The sequence below is a fragment of the Alligator mississippiensis genome, chromosome 1, assembly GCF_030867095.1.
Source record: "Alligator mississippiensis isolate rAllMis1 chromosome 1, rAllMis1, whole genome shotgun sequence".
NCBI lineage: Eukaryota > Metazoa > Chordata > Crocodylia > Alligatoridae > Alligator > Alligator mississippiensis.
The window spans coordinates 273,485,489-273,500,918 of NC_081824.1; the positions used below are offsets into that span (position 1 = coordinate 273,485,489).

Here is a 15,430-nt window from a genome sequence, read left to right on the forward strand (position 1 = left end):
CTGCTTTCTCTGTGGCAGGTTAGGTTGCTCTTTGTGTTTCGGGATGTTGTGCCTAGTAGTTGTGCAAGAGAGTTTTTCTTGTAATTTTTGAGAATAGGTTAAACATACACTTGTCTTGGATGATTTAGATAGGGTCGATACTGCCTTGATGAGAAGATGTCCTGGATTAGATGTCCTGAGGTACATTCCAATTTTTTTCCTTTGCTTCTATAAGTATTTTTTTTTCATGAGCCTGTAGGAGATCTCAAAAGGTGAAACATTATTATGCTACTGTTCTTGCTATGTTTTAAATTTAATTTTGTAGCTGCTGTCCATTTCAAAGCACTATCTCTTGCATTTAAAATAATTAAAAATATTCTTTACTGAAAGCAGTAATCCATCACCAGCTGCATGCAAAGTAAAGTTTAATTATTGTTACTTTTTTGTTTAGTCTTTCACAAAAAGGGAACCATTAAGAAATTACACAGCATGTTTCATCTTAACCCTTTACATTAGCTGAGTAAAACAGTGCTACAGACACAGCTTTCCTCTTCCAAATATGGGGCGTTTTTGCTTGCCTGGTTAATGTTCTTTGGATAGAGAATGTCATTTAAAGGTATATGACTATATGAGGGAGCAAGGTAATGTTAGGTACTTAGACAAGACTAAGCCTTACAAAAAGCTATTACAATTTTGTTCAGATTTTACAAAAGAATGTATACTAAAAACTAGGGGTGCGCTGATAGGGAATTTTTGGGCTGATACTAATGGCCGATTTTTAACGAGCCACATCAACTGGTACTTATCCAATTGCCGATTATGCAGCTGGGCAGCATGGAAAGCAACACCTGGCTGGTAAGTCTGTTGTGGAGGAAGAGGTGAGGGGGCAGGGAAGGGGCATGGTGATGTAGATTGAGGCCCCCATAGGGAGGGAGCGAGGCTGGGGCAGGAGCAGCTGCTGCACAGCATGATGGGCAGAGCATCCAAGGGCATGGGGGGATGGATCCCACTACTGTACAAATCCCAAGAGGATATGGGGGGGGTGCCCTCTGGATCTGTGCACAGGGCAGGGGCAGGCTGCTGCTGTGAACTGGGGCTGGGGGTAGCACTGGCCTCTTCCTGGTGGGGGGCTGGGCTGCGCTCAGGGTGGCCAGCGGCGGCGCTGGAAGGGGGCTATCGGGGGGACCTGCACCACCTCAAAATTCATCATAGCCCTCACAGTGCTGCTGGCACCCACAGCCCAGCCCCGTCCCCCATGGAGAGGAGCCAAGTGCTGACCCCAGCCTGAGCCTGTGCTGGCAGTCTGCCTGCATCCTGCACATAAATCCAGGGACACATGTCCCCCATGTCCTCCTGGGGTGTATGTGGTGGCGGGAGCTGCCCCCCCCCCCCAACACTCCTTGACGACCCGCTCACAGCTCTGTACCATGTCCTGACCCAGGTGTGCAGCCCATGCCTCTTCCCCTGCCCCACTCCCTTCCTCACTGTGGGGGCCTTGATCTGCCCCCCCACACCCCTTCCCTCACAACAGACTTGACAGTCAGACCTGGCTGCTCTCCACACTGCCAGGCTGCACTCCTGGCCACCTGCATGTTGTGCTGTGTCTGTGCGCATTCATGTGGGCATTATGGCCCACATCAGCCAAAAAAAGCCGACTGCTGATGCATTCAATTTTCCTTTATATCAGTGCCAATCTGATATGGGACCAATGTATTGGTGCACCTGTACTAAAAACCTATTTCATTGGATTTCAAGCATATTTAGTAAGGTAAAAAAAAAAAAAAATTATATATTAAACAGTTAAAATGGAGGTTCACATTGGATTAATCATCTCAAAATACTTTAAGCCTAATTTGTTCCATCTTCAAATGACTAAAGCAATGATCCTTTACAATATATAAAAATGAAACTTTCTGTACAAAGTGAGTAACAAAAGTTGTTAAAAATATTAATTCAGTATTCTACTCGATATAGAATACAGCTTTTTTACTAGATAGAGTATGCATTACAACAGGAAACTTGTCCTGTGTTCATAACCTAACTATCATTTTAGCTGGGAAGTTTTGAGGTTCCTTCTCTCCAACTTGAGATCATGGATAGAAGAATATAGCTTTGATGGCTTCCGTTTTGATGGTATTACATCTATGCTATACCACAATCATGGAATTGGTAAGTAAACTTAGCTCTGTCTTTTTGTCTTGCTATCATACTGTTGTGGAAAAAGTAAAATACCAAAAAATATCAATGAGTAGCTCAGAACCATATATTGTAACATTTTAAAATTGTCAATTTGCTAACTCCTTGCTATGTTGTGATTAAATGTATTACTGAAAATGGAAAATAATATTGCTGGTGGTGCTGTGAAATAGCATATATCAAAACTACTTGTAAGTAAAATTTTCTGAATTTGGTACCTTTCAATTTCTTATCTTATTAGGTGAATCTTTCAGTGGAGATTACCACGAATATTTTGGTCTACATGTAGATGAAGATGCTCTGGTTTATCTAATGTTGGCCAACCACATGATCAAGTTTTTGCATCCCAGATGTCTAACCATAGCTGAGGTAATATTGGAACCTTTCCTAATACTTAAGAACTTTAGTTACTTGGTCTGTGCATGTTTGCTTATAATATCAGTAAATAAGTAGTAATAAATGTTATTCTTAATTGCCACTTCGTATCCTTCAACATTAATAAGGTGTGTTTGGAATTCATAAAATCATACAGCATTAGGGTTGGAATGGTCCTCAGCAGGTCATTTAGTCCAACCCCCTGCTCAAAGCAGGACCACTTCCAACTGGATCATCTCAGTCAAGGCTTTGTCTAGCTGGGTCTTAAAAACTTCTAAGGATGGAGATTTCACAACCTCTCTGGGTAACCTGTTCCAGTGCTTTGCTACCCTCCTAGAATTCATGTTCCCTGCTAATTATTAATCATATTTCAGTTATTGAACAAAACATGTAAGTAAATAAATACAAGTTAATAGACGGGCTTCTCCTTTATGAAATCATCTTCAGGAAAAAATACAACATTCATGATGTGTTTAATTTATATAAGCTTTGGGTTGTCATTTAGCTTTTATGCAGTTTGTTTGTTTGTTTGTTTGGGTGTACCTTGATTGTCTGTTTACACTGTGTTGGACAAATGTCACTACTGTTTGGTATTGAAGGTTCATGATGTAACAGCTCCCAAGGAATTATGAGCCGATGTAATTAAATACATGCATACTTGATGATCCTTCTATGTAATAAGTCTTATATATTATGAGCTTTGTTAAATGTTTATGCTAATTTAAAGGTAACATTTTTTTTTTTTTCCTGAGGCCTGTAAGTAGGTTTTATTATTGAAATTGGCTGAAGCCAGTGAAAATTGGTTTCGGGTACAAAGGATTATTGTTGGCATGCAGGATTAATAATAGTAATATCAAAGTCCAAAGCAGTAAGCTTTTGTGAATAGACTGTTGGGGTATGTTTCATAGAACTGTTTCGTATATAAAAAGAAAATCTCACAGTGTTTTTCTTAAGATTTCTTGGTGAATGCATTATATTATTAAATGATGCATAAGTGACTGATTCATTTTATTTTAAAAATGCCACGTAGTTGATAAATTACTGGAGAATGTGCAGGTCATTTTTTTTTTAATAATCCAAAATAACATCTAATGTTGAAATGTTGGCCTTCAGAAGACAAATAATGCTAATTTCATCTGTTGTATATGGCAAATTAATAGGCAACAGCTATATGTGCCAAAGTGCTCTTAAGAGCTTAATGATATCAGGTATTAAAAATAGCAACTGATGAGGAGAAGCAGTTATTTGATGCATAAAACTTATGGTTATATTGATCTTCAAGTTCATTTAAAATAAAATTGGTTCATCATCTAGGGAGCTATAGTCTGATTATCATTATTCCTACCGATGAAACTTTAAATTCAGCCTGCTTGTATTACCTAGTTTAAGACTCCTTTTTAACAAGATGTGTCTTCAATTTATCCTGCTTAAATTGAAAACTACTTCAATTTCAATACATCATTTTTCTGTCTAGGGGAAACCTCTGTACAAAATGTGGAATTGATCCACATGCCTCATGGTAAAATAAATTTAGGAGGGAGGAACTATTGATATAATTTAAAACTACAAATGGCTAGCATGATTTTGTGCTTCCCATAATGACAACAGAATGAGTCCCACATGAGAAAAGGTTTTGTCTAGACTGTGACAGATGGTAGTATAATCCTTAAAAAATTGTCTGATTATTTAAAGTAACAGATCTTAGTGTTCTGCGTAGGTGTGTTTTAGTAATTTCTTAGCTCAATGGATTGTTCAGTCTTGAGATTCCCAATAAACTTGTGGCACTGGCCTGATGCATTGGATTGCCCTCTGTTCTTTGTTCCATACTGTTTGGAAAGACATAAGCACTACTTTTGACTTTACATATAAAGCAAGGATAAAATGCTTTGTGTAGTCATGAGACTACATGCCGATAACTAGAACTGCATCGTGTATTTAAGGTAAACATTTGGTTTTCTGCCCTCACTTTTTCTCCCAAAAGCTAAAGGAAAATGCATTTAGTTGTTTTTAAGTGGGGAAGGATGTCTCCATACTGTTTTAGGCTTTGTTGTAAAAGGTCAAACTGTACATATAAAATACATTTGTGTATATAAAATTAAAATAACAAATCCCTCTGACCATAGGAAGCTCATGCAAGACTTTCTGCAGTACTACATCCCATTTGACTCTTGCTAGTAGGGCCTAAATTGTAGTGGAGGCTTTGTTTGGGTTCTGCATTTGGGTCAGTTGTATGTAGAGGTGATCACCTGTGATCTTTTAGGGAAGTAAAATACATTGGTAGCTTTAGTTTTCTTAAAAAAATATTTGCAGGAACTGGTTTTGTTTTGTTTTGGTTTTTTTACATTAAAAATCTTATGCATGTCTTAGGAGGTACAAATATTTCTTAACATTAATATGCTTAGGAAATTTAGTGGGGATGCTCTTCATCATTTTCACAGGTAAACAAAAATTTCTGCTGCATATAGAGACTCCTAGCATGATGTTAGAGCACCTTTGGATTAAGTCAGTTGCATTAGAGTGTTTGCTGCAAACAACATGTGTATGGGAAAGTTTTTGTACTGTGGAAAATGTCAAGGAGCTTTTGGTGCTGCCAATCAAATAATGTTCTCCTACATTTTTTTTCAAGGAAGTTTCTGGAATGCCAGCTCTTTGCTGCCCCGTTACAGAGGGAGGAGGTGGATTTGATTATCGAATGGCCATGGCAATTCCAGATAAATGGATACAGGTGAAAAAAAACCACAATCTGCCTCTTTTAGAGGCTTGCGACTCTTGGAATAAGAATGATGGGTAGTCTGTCTTTTGCTTGATTTAGGTTTTTCCTATTTTTTTGTCAATTATGGCCTTCTAAAGGTTTTGGTTGGATTCATCCTGAATCATACTTTTAGAATCTGTAGTACAACAATTTAATGTTATTGTTCTACACTGAAATAAATAAATAAATAATGTATGTATGGGGAGGGATTGGCATGTGTGAATATGATATGGTAAAAATGAATCCTCTAAATTGAATGTAGTATATATTTTTTATCAAACATTATAGCTTAAAGTAAAAAAAAAAAGTTACTTAATCTATGGGCCACACACCAGTCATCACTAGTATGTAGTTTATAAAAAGAAAAATAAAAGCTGTAAGTGGTTCTCAAGAGCAATAATGTACTAAATAAACACCAACTCTTATAAGATAGGGATTTAAATCAACCTCTCTTTAATACAAGGAATTGCAAGAAAAGGAATAAAACAATAAGCGATCTCAAAAGGCTGTCAGAGACATTTCAGAGAATGTCTTTCAATTAGACATAAGATTACAAGCAAATCCCCAATGATATCATGATAATCTGAAAGCAATAAAGGTAATAAATATTTCATTGGAACATTAATGTCCTCAATAACAGCAGAGAGTAGCTTAAAGGAAAATAAAATGGGAATTACATTATCCTTAGTTTCTTCACTCTCAAAAGATAGGCAAGTCCTGAAGTACACAAACAATTTCAAACCTGTGGGTTCCTCCCATCCTTTTACATTGAAAATAAATTAACCAGTGATCCCAAAATGATATTGTGAAGTTTTGGAAGTATGAAGGAGATCTTCAGATAAATTGAAGTACCTAACTCCCTCGCCAGATGCCTACATAGCCTTGAGGATACCTGCATATCCTTGCAGTGGGAAGTAAGAGCTGGGGCTAGCGAGGACTGTTAAAGGCTTTCTTTCTCTTGTCTCCTAGTGACTCAAGAAAGCTAAGTAGGGGGCAGTAAGAACCAAGGTTGTTCTTTGAAAATAGAGAGTCTGTTAAAATGTTCAGTAAGGTACTTTGGGGGTCCAAATAGTGATGAATGTGAATGTTGATTGCATGCATTTTACAAGTGCTGTTTACAGTTGAATTGGTGATACATCCCTTCGGTTTGATATTTTTATTTGCATTCCAAACTGTACTTGAAGGTTATCCACATTATTTTTATCATACTCCTCTGCCCCTCCCCCCCCCCAATCAATAAGTGGAAGGTGTTAGGGATCATATGACACATGCTACTTTTAAGCCTAGTCTGTCCTATTCTATGTTTTGACTGTTCTGCTAATAACTTCAAAGTTAGGGTTGCTCATATAATGGTGTACACTGAATACATGGCATGGAAGTATGGGGAGTGGTAGAGGCAAAACTGCAGTTTATGAATGACTGTAAGGCAAGTATGGACTGGAAACCAGTAGTATACAACACCTATAGAAACCCACTTATTCAGAAGAAGCAAGGTTTGATATGCAGATTGTACAATCAGTTTTGTTCCTTCCATGCAAAAGTTTAAGCCTTCTTAAGATGCCTAACTTGGATGCTGAGCATGGTATCATGGTATTCCATGAACTAGAGCTAAAGGTCACCAGCCTACAAATCTGCTTAAGTATTTATGCTAACGTATTGCCAGCACTTTCTATGGTGCATGAGAGGCAGTTGCTAAAATGTTTAACTTCATGATGTCATGTTTCCCCACTTGTATTAATGGCATTCTTTTTTAATTTAATTCTTCAGAAATAGGTTTTTTTTCCGAGGTTAAATTTAAAACACAAATAATCAAAGGAGGCTTATAAAGCATTACAAAACAAAAGAGAGGTTTTTTACACTGAAGTCGTGATGCTTAGTGAACCATTAAAATGGTGCCTAGTATCCCTTGATGTTCTTATAAAGCAGAAAAGATCAATTTAAATAACATTGACATACCATAGTTATTAATCAAAAGTTGGCAGCTGATATGGAAGAGAATTATAAAATACAGGTTTAGAGATTTTAAAGTATAACACAGAATTTGGGGAGCAAAATCCCATTTGGGATATCAAATACAGGAACTGCATTACTTCAAAGAAAATTTTTAAAAAGGCTAAGAATTATAATGAAAATTTTACAATTTAGGGGGAACTTTAAATCCCTAAATGCCATGGGGAAATATGTAATATGGCTTAGTTAAAACTAAAGTAATGTTTGAATGACCTTTTGATTTTTTTGATGTTTTATTTTTACAGATAATTAAAGAGTTGAAAGATGAAGACTGGGATATGGGCAATATAGTATATACACTGACCAACAGGAGGCACGAAGAGAAATATATTTCATATGCAGAGAGTCATGACCAGGTATTGAAAATATCTCTTTAATAAGAAAAGAGAAATTATTATATTTTATGTCAGTTGGTGCTAAAATTGATTATTCTCAAGATTTTTTTTGAATTCCTAGGATAGAAAACTTCTTATTATTAACCTGTAAAGGAACCAGGCTGAACAGTGTTGAAAATCCAGGCTTCTGTGAAATAAGTCAAATGGAGCACCAAAATTGATGGCTTTGATCCTTCTACAAATGTGATTGACTGATTTAAGGCAGTCTTAAACATCTTAGCTAGAATGTTTCCATTATTAAGGTTATCAAGGAAGATTATCTCAATCTCTGGAAAAAAACTGAGAAATAATCCAGAAACTTCTTTTAGCAGATATAATGCTTTGTAGGGGGCCTTAATTTTCTGAGTACACAGAAGAAAATATAGTACATTAAGAAAAAAGGTCACCTTCATTGGAAGACAACAAAGGTAGTAAAAAAAATAAAAAAGAGTACTACATTAAACTAAAAGACCAAAACAGTATAAGCACTAGATAGTGAATGCTGAAACCCTTGCAAAGCCATATTTAAATATTGCAAATGAAGGGTGGTCTAGCTTTCTGCATCTCGCTTCCTTCTTAAATTTTAAGATTTGCTTATTTGCATGTTTTCTGATACTATCATACATTTCTCCATCCCATGAAGAAGAAAAAGGTGTCAACTTCCAGCCACCAGAATGAGGCACGAGTTGACTAAAGAAGTGGAACCCTGCATGAAAAAATCCAGATGAATATGTAGTTACCAGCATGCACTGGAGTAGAGGATATGGGGAATGAAACAGACCAGTAAACTAGGGAGTTATGTTTGCTAGTATGTGATTATCTCTTTGTCCTTCATATTTAGTTTCTCTTTAGATAGCTACAGTATCATTGGTATCCAACTCCACAAATTCCTAACGAAGACTGCTGAGTGCTTCTGCAAAATGTAGCGAGTTTTTGTAGTTCTTCATTTCCATTAAATGTGTGCTCTTGGTCTCGAGATTTGCTTAATACAATGACCATTTAAACAAGATCATGAAAAGTTTTTACTCCTCTTTATTTTGAAATTATCTTGTCAATTATATTCTCATCTAGCTGCTATCATACTACAGTATTTTTATTTTGAATGCAGTTTGAAACATAATTTCATGGGAGCCTTAAAAAACAAACAAACAAGGTTCTTCTTTTTTCTACATCAAGAAAAGTTTTTGCTCTCATGTTCTTAGCTTAAGACTTTATTGAAAAGATATTAGTTTACCTTTCAACTTGGACTACTTATTACTTAATGTATAAAAGAAAATGAATACTCAAAATTAGAGTGTAAATGAGTAACTGATTGATACAATTAAAGCTATTTGTAAGCATACAAAACAATATTTGTAAAAGTACTTGGATATGTGTTTCAAAGCTTTTTAAAATATAAATCTGGGTAGATAGTATTTACAGTTCACTACAGATTATAAACACTAGCACAGTGCCTGTGCAGAAATTGAGCAGTCTTTTCTTTAACAGATTAATAGAAAATCTTGTTCCAGTTAAGCTCTCCTGCAAAACAACCTCTTTTATGGAATAAGGTTTTGTTCTTGATGAAAGGGAAACCCTATTTTCTTTCCTGGGCATAAAGATGTGTACAAGTGGCAAATGCTGGAGTCAGGTTTTGAAGCATTCAAAATGGCATCATTTAATATATTCCATTAGAGTTTCCTACAAATCCAGCTATTTTTTGTGGCCTGTAAAATAAATATTTGGTTTACTGGACACAACATGTTCTGACTCTGCCATCAAGCTGCCATGCAGGAAATGTTGGTTATTTGAAGTCACTGGCAGAACTGTGGGGTTTTTTTTTATGAGGCCAGCGTTTTACTGCTTGAGATCTGGGTCAAATTGCTTAATTTCTGTATTAGTTCATTTTCATATCTCTAAAATGGAAGTAATGTTATACTTAACAGGCAGCTGAAGTGGTCTTATAAAGGTTCAGAAGTATTTGCACAGCACTTACTATTGTATGGTTTTCAGTAGTTTTTTTTTTTTAAGTATTTTGCCGTTATTATGACTTCTCCTTTACTGTACTATGCAACCTGAAAATGATTATTTTTCAATTAAGGAAAGCCTTCTCCAAATTTAAGACAGAGGGGGTGCGTCCACACATGCAAGCACATGCACTTGCAGCAGCTCAAATAGAAGCGGTGCAAATTTGAGCTGGGCCTTTTTGCCTCACCGCATGTGCTTGGAAATGCACTTTTTTGTGGAGCAAATTGTGCCACTTGGGGTAAAAAACCCTGCCTGGTTCCTCCCGGATCTGCAGCCAGGGGAAGCTAGAGCCTGGGGCCAGCACCTGTGCTGTCCCCAGCAGTATAAAAAGCTACCTTGGCAAGTCGCTCAGGGCTACTAGCTCTCAAGAGCTTCTGGGGCTCAGCAAATTGGTACCTGGGGACACTATCCTTTGTGTCAGAAGCAGCCCTGAGAGTTCCCTGCACCCTCTACCCACTGTAGAGGTCTGGCAGTGTGGGCTGCTGCCTGGCTGTGACCTGCTGCACACCTGCCAGACCTGGATGGGGACTGCACAGCCAGTAGAGGCATCTGTCCCTCTGGGCCAGCTGCCAGTGGGATGTGGCTGCAGGGTTGGCCTTTGTGCAGCACTACTGCCACGTGTGCCCCTGCCTGGCCATCTGGGCACCTATTGCCCAGAAGATGTTCTGGGTGTGGTGGCCTCCTTTGAGCTGTCAAAGCCTGTCCTCTTGGCCCCAACTAGCCAGGAAGTCAGCCACAGCCAGCTGTGTCCAAGGTGCCAGCTCTGAGCAGGCAGGGTGCTAGCAGGAATTCTGGTGTTCCCAATTGCAAAACTGAAAAATCCCTGATAAAAAAAAATCCCAAAGTCACTCAGTAAAATACCCCCAAATTCATGTTCTTCCACAAGTAAAACAAAAGACCACTATAGAGAGAGAGAGAGTGAGACAGAGTTAGCGATCAGTTGGACAGTGTTTTATTGATATATCTACAGTATTAAAGCATATAATAATAAAGTTAACTCTAAATGCATGATTCATGAATATATATTTTGCTGCCCTCCCACAGGGGTTATGCCCCACCCCCCAACAGGGGCTTCGGCCCCCACACAAAGGCTACAGCCCAACGGGGCCAAATGGCCCCCGCAGAGGCTACCACCCCCCTTGCAAGGCACACATTCCTCACCTCAGCCCCCCAATTGCTGCCCCACCTGGCCCCATCCAACACCAGCTGCTGCAGCCCACCTGATGGCTGCCCCACTCCCCCTTCCCTGAGAGCCCCCCCAATGGCTGCCCCATCCAGCCTCACACCCCATTTGCACCCCCAGACCCCCATGGCTGCCCCCACAACCCCAGGTACCATCACTTAAAAAAAAATTGGAAAAAAGCCTCTACTTACCTTAGAAGCAGGGGTGGGGGGGCTCCAGGGCCTCCTGGCAGAGCCCTCCAGGCAGCACAGGGCAGCGGGGGACAGGAGGGCCTGGGCTGGGGATGTCACTCTGCACTGCACTGTGTGGGCAGGGCTCCAGTCAGCCAGATGGAAGCTGGAGCTGCTGGTAAGTGCCAGGGTTTGGGTTTTTGTTTTTTTGTTTGTTTGTTTTTTTAACTATGGGGTGCAGGGGAAGTATCAGGGTGGATGGGGCCAGGCAGTGCAGGGTTTGTGGGGGGCTGGCAGGGGGAGGGGCTGGGCAGGGAAGTGATGGGGGGGCCTGGGTGTCTGGCAGGAACAAGGGCAAGGCAGGGTTTGGGGGTCTGGCAGGGGGTGGGGCAGGGCAGGGAAGTGATTCGGGGTGTCAGGAGGGCAGGCAAGGGGTGGGGCCAGGCAGGGCAGGGATCAGGTGGCTGGGGGAGTGGGCGGGTCCAGCAGTGGTCCCCCCCCATGGTCCCCTCTCCCCTCCTCCAGCATCCCTTGACCCCTTACTTATGAGCACCAAGGCAAGGGGCCAACCACGGAGATGCTCTGGAAACCAGATCATCTCCCTGGTGGACCCAGCCTCTGGTTGCCTCAGGGCACAGTCTGGAACCATGCCCTGCCCTGCTTTTTTTAGCTTCGGGTTTTTTTTAGACCCCTGCATAACAAGGGGTCTAATTTTCTCTCCGTCCTGCAAGTTTGCAGCGTGGGGAACATTTTTTTCATTCCCATACGTGCCTCTTGCCCCATCTCAAAGGGGGTTTGAGATGGTGCAAAAAGCATGTACACACTTGTCTAAATGCGCCCAGGGAGCTTACTTTGCCAAACCCTGGAATTAAGAGCAAGTATGCCTGTCTTTTCTCAACAGTTCATTATTAAAGAGTTAACAAGTTTAACTAGCATTCAGATCAGTAAATGAGAACAAAAACTCTCGTGCCTCGGAATCTATGAGTTCTTGCCTTGTGTTCAGTTCTTCAGGTCCTTCATTCCCCCAATCCTCCACAGGTTCACAATCGCCGATAAACAATCAGTAATGACAACTTTGATCGAGCATATATTAATGAAACAGTTTGGTCTTGAAGACCACTTTCCCTCGCCCTGCCCACCCCCCCCCCCCGCACTAAGTGAAGAATTTGATACATTTCACATTCATTGGTTAACAAGATTTTAACTAGCATGGTTTTTAGATGTTATCAGTTACTTTTGACTGTTGACACTGATTGTTATTCCTTATGTTAAAAAATGTTTTATGTTTTGTCACAAAACACCAGGTTGTTTTAAAGAGTAGTGGGTTTTCCTTACAACCAAATATAGCATAAAAGAAAAAAAGGAACACAGTATATTATGTCTGTAAATATTTATTTGTACCTGACCTGCAGTGTTATTCTTCACTTAAATCAAGTACTTGAACAGTTCATTTTGACTTCGTTTTCAGTCTAGTATAGTTTACTTGCTTGTACAAATATTAAGTCAGTGCTGTAGTAGATTTAACTTTTTGTTTGGGTGAAGGGATTTCCTTTCCCTATGCTACTAAAATGGATAACATATTTACAGTGTTATAACTAAAACTTTACGCAAAGCATCTGTACTTAAAAAAAATCATTTCGGTTTTATAAATGAGAAGTGTTTTTGAAACAGATCAGATTTCCATTTTTGACAATATTTTCAACACCCAGTTAAGTTTTTATAAAAGGCTTAAAAATTCAAATGGCCATAGAATGGATAAATCACATGACACTTACACCTACTCAGAAAATCTTGCTGGAATGGTCTCCAAAACAAATCTAATAGAAAACTTCAGCTAAAACAGGCAAAACACGTCTAGTGTTGAACACCATATGTAATGAGGAAACTTATTTAGACTAATTGAATAAAAGTAATATCTGTATACAATTGCTGATTTTGAACAGAATTCTAAGCCCTTTTTCCAGGTAAAATGCTGAAAACCATCATATTTTAGCTGCATGCAAACAAAATACTGTCATTTTCACTGGAAAATCAGTATTTTAAAAACTTTATTAATTTTCCTGTAAGCATGGTTCCAGATACTTTACATAGAAATCTATTTCATCCCACTTTCTGTGAATTTTGTAAAAGATGGCTTGATTTATAGTGCATTGTAGTTAACTCAATATAATTTATACTTGACCTAGAACGTTTTCTTGTAATTGTAAATCAGAAGCACTTTTCACATTTGAAGAATTTTTTTTCCTTTGTGCAGGCCCTCGTTGGTGATAAGACATTGGCATTCCGGCTGATGGATGCAGAGATGTATACAAATATGAGTGTGCTTTCCCCTCTTACTCCAGTTATTGATCGTGGAATACAGCTTCATAAAATGATTCGCCTCATTACTCATGCACTTGGAGGAGAGGGCTATCTCAACTTCATGGGTAAGTAATCATAGAAACAAGTATTTTGTACAACATGCTTTGTGATGAAATAAAATAACCTGGAAATGTCCTGAATTTGAGCATTGACGTTTGCAGCTTAAATAGTTTAGACGGCTTGTTTCATTCAAAAGTTTTGTATGTTGTTTCAGTATGTTTAAGTTACAAGGTAATTTAGGATAGGAAAATGAAATACAGAGTAATTCCAGGTCTTTGATAATTTTGTGTGTGTGCTGAACCAATAGCATTAACTAAATTAACCAGTTAAAAAAATTAGACATATACAAGTCAGCAGGACTGGATGATCTTCATCCAAGAATGCTGAAGGAGCTGGCCAAAGTCATTGCGGAACCCCTGGTGAAGCTCCACAATTCACGAGAAGTCCCTGAGGACTGGAAGAGGGCCAATGTTGTTCCCATCCACAAGAAGGGCAGGAGGGAGGACCTGGGTAACTATAGGCCAATCAGCCTAACTTTCATCCTAGAGAGAATCCTAGACAAGTTCATCAAGGAGTCTATCTGCAGTAATCTTGCAGAAGGTAAGATTCTGAATGACAGCCAGCATGGCTTCGTTGGAGGCAGGTCTTGCCTTAACACCTCATCTCCTTCTATGACCTGGTAACTTGCCACTTGAACACGAGAGAACAGGTTGACATTGTATATCTAAACTTCCAAAAGGCCTTTGATCTAGAATCCCACAATGTCCTCTCAAGAAAATTGGATGATTGTGGGCTTAACTCTGAGACAGTCAGGTGGGTAAGAAACTGGCTGCAGGATAGGACCCAGAGAGTTCTAGTGAATGCATCTGTCATCTTGGCAAGAAGTAGGCAGTGATGTCCCACAGGGGTTGGTGCTTGGTCCAGTACTTTTCAGCATCTTTATCAATGATTTGGATGTGGGGGTGAAGAGCTCACTGGCCAAGTTCACGGACAACACCAAGTTATGGGGAAGCGTGGTCACGCTTGAAGATAGGCTACAGATGCAGGCAGACCTAGACAGGCTAACAAGTTGGGTGGATCAGAATCTGATGATGCAATCTCACCTACCCTGGAAATCTTGTTGGGGTCACGTGACCCCCAGTTACCTTTCCTGCTTGGTGCGGGGGGCTGGACCTGATGATCTTCTGGGGTCCCTTCCAGCCTTACAACCTATGAATCTATAAACTAAAAATACTGTTTTGCATAATAATTCTAGTTTAGCTGTTTTATAGTGGTTAAATGCGAGTATGGCATACACTAAGCTCTATCTTGAAATAGTAGGCTCATTTGCATTCTCTTTCATTCTGCTCTCAGGACTTTGAATATCTCCTAGCATACTAACTGATTGCATGTACAATGGTTATTTTTTAGTCACTCAATAATTGGAAAAAAGGAATGGTTTTAAATCATGAAATTTCTGTGTATTCCTTTATTCCCTGCCTGTTATTACATAGAATACGTGTAGTGCCAGAAACACTGGTGGGAAGAAGGCAAAGGTAGCAAATTAGGCATAGTTCTGTGTGGTAGGTAAGGGAAATAGGGTGGCCATTGGACCTGTTTTATACCAGACTGTCCTGTTTTTAAACCCTTTGTACCCTGTCTGTTTCTAAATCAAGAACAGCCTGCAAAAAGTCCTGTTTTAGTTCATTGGTGGAAATACATGTCAATCATTTGTCCTCATGATTCTATTGGCTGTTCCTAGAGGTAGGCTAGTACACGGCCAGGAGGAGCAAGGTTCCCAGCTGGGGAAGAAGGGAGGGAGGTGGCCTTTTGTGGTGGCCCTGCTCCTTGCTGCTGATTGGCTGAAGAGGCAGTGGCCCCACCAGTTGGTTGGTTGAGGGGACCCACCCCTCACCAAGGAGATGTTCTGTATTTTGGGAATATGTCAGTGGCCACCTTAGAAACAGTAATACAGGGGTATCCAAACTTTTTGAATGTGGGGCCGGATCATGACATTTTTATCACCCAGTGGGCCGGCAAGCCA

At 39.7% G+C, this 15,430-nt stretch overlaps 1 protein-coding gene across 3 annotated transcripts in view; it reads left to right on the top strand.

Moving 5' to 3' along the window:
- GBE1 (1,4-alpha-glucan branching enzyme 1) overlaps positions 1 to 15,430 on the top strand; it is a 341,386-nt gene that overhangs the window by 240,264 nt on the left and 85,692 nt on the right. For all 3 annotated transcript variants that reach the window (XM_059720624.1, XM_059720625.1, XM_059720626.1), the window contains 5 exons: positions 2,033 to 2,148; positions 2,417 to 2,544; positions 5,177 to 5,275; positions 7,558 to 7,668; positions 13,301 to 13,472. In XM_059720624.1, the coding sequence (XP_059576607.1) occupies positions 2,033 to 2,148; positions 2,417 to 2,544; positions 5,177 to 5,275; positions 7,558 to 7,668; positions 13,301 to 13,472 (626 nt within the window). The remainder of the gene's footprint in view (positions 1 to 2,032; positions 2,149 to 2,416; positions 2,545 to 5,176; positions 5,276 to 7,557; positions 7,669 to 13,300; positions 13,473 to 15,430) is intronic.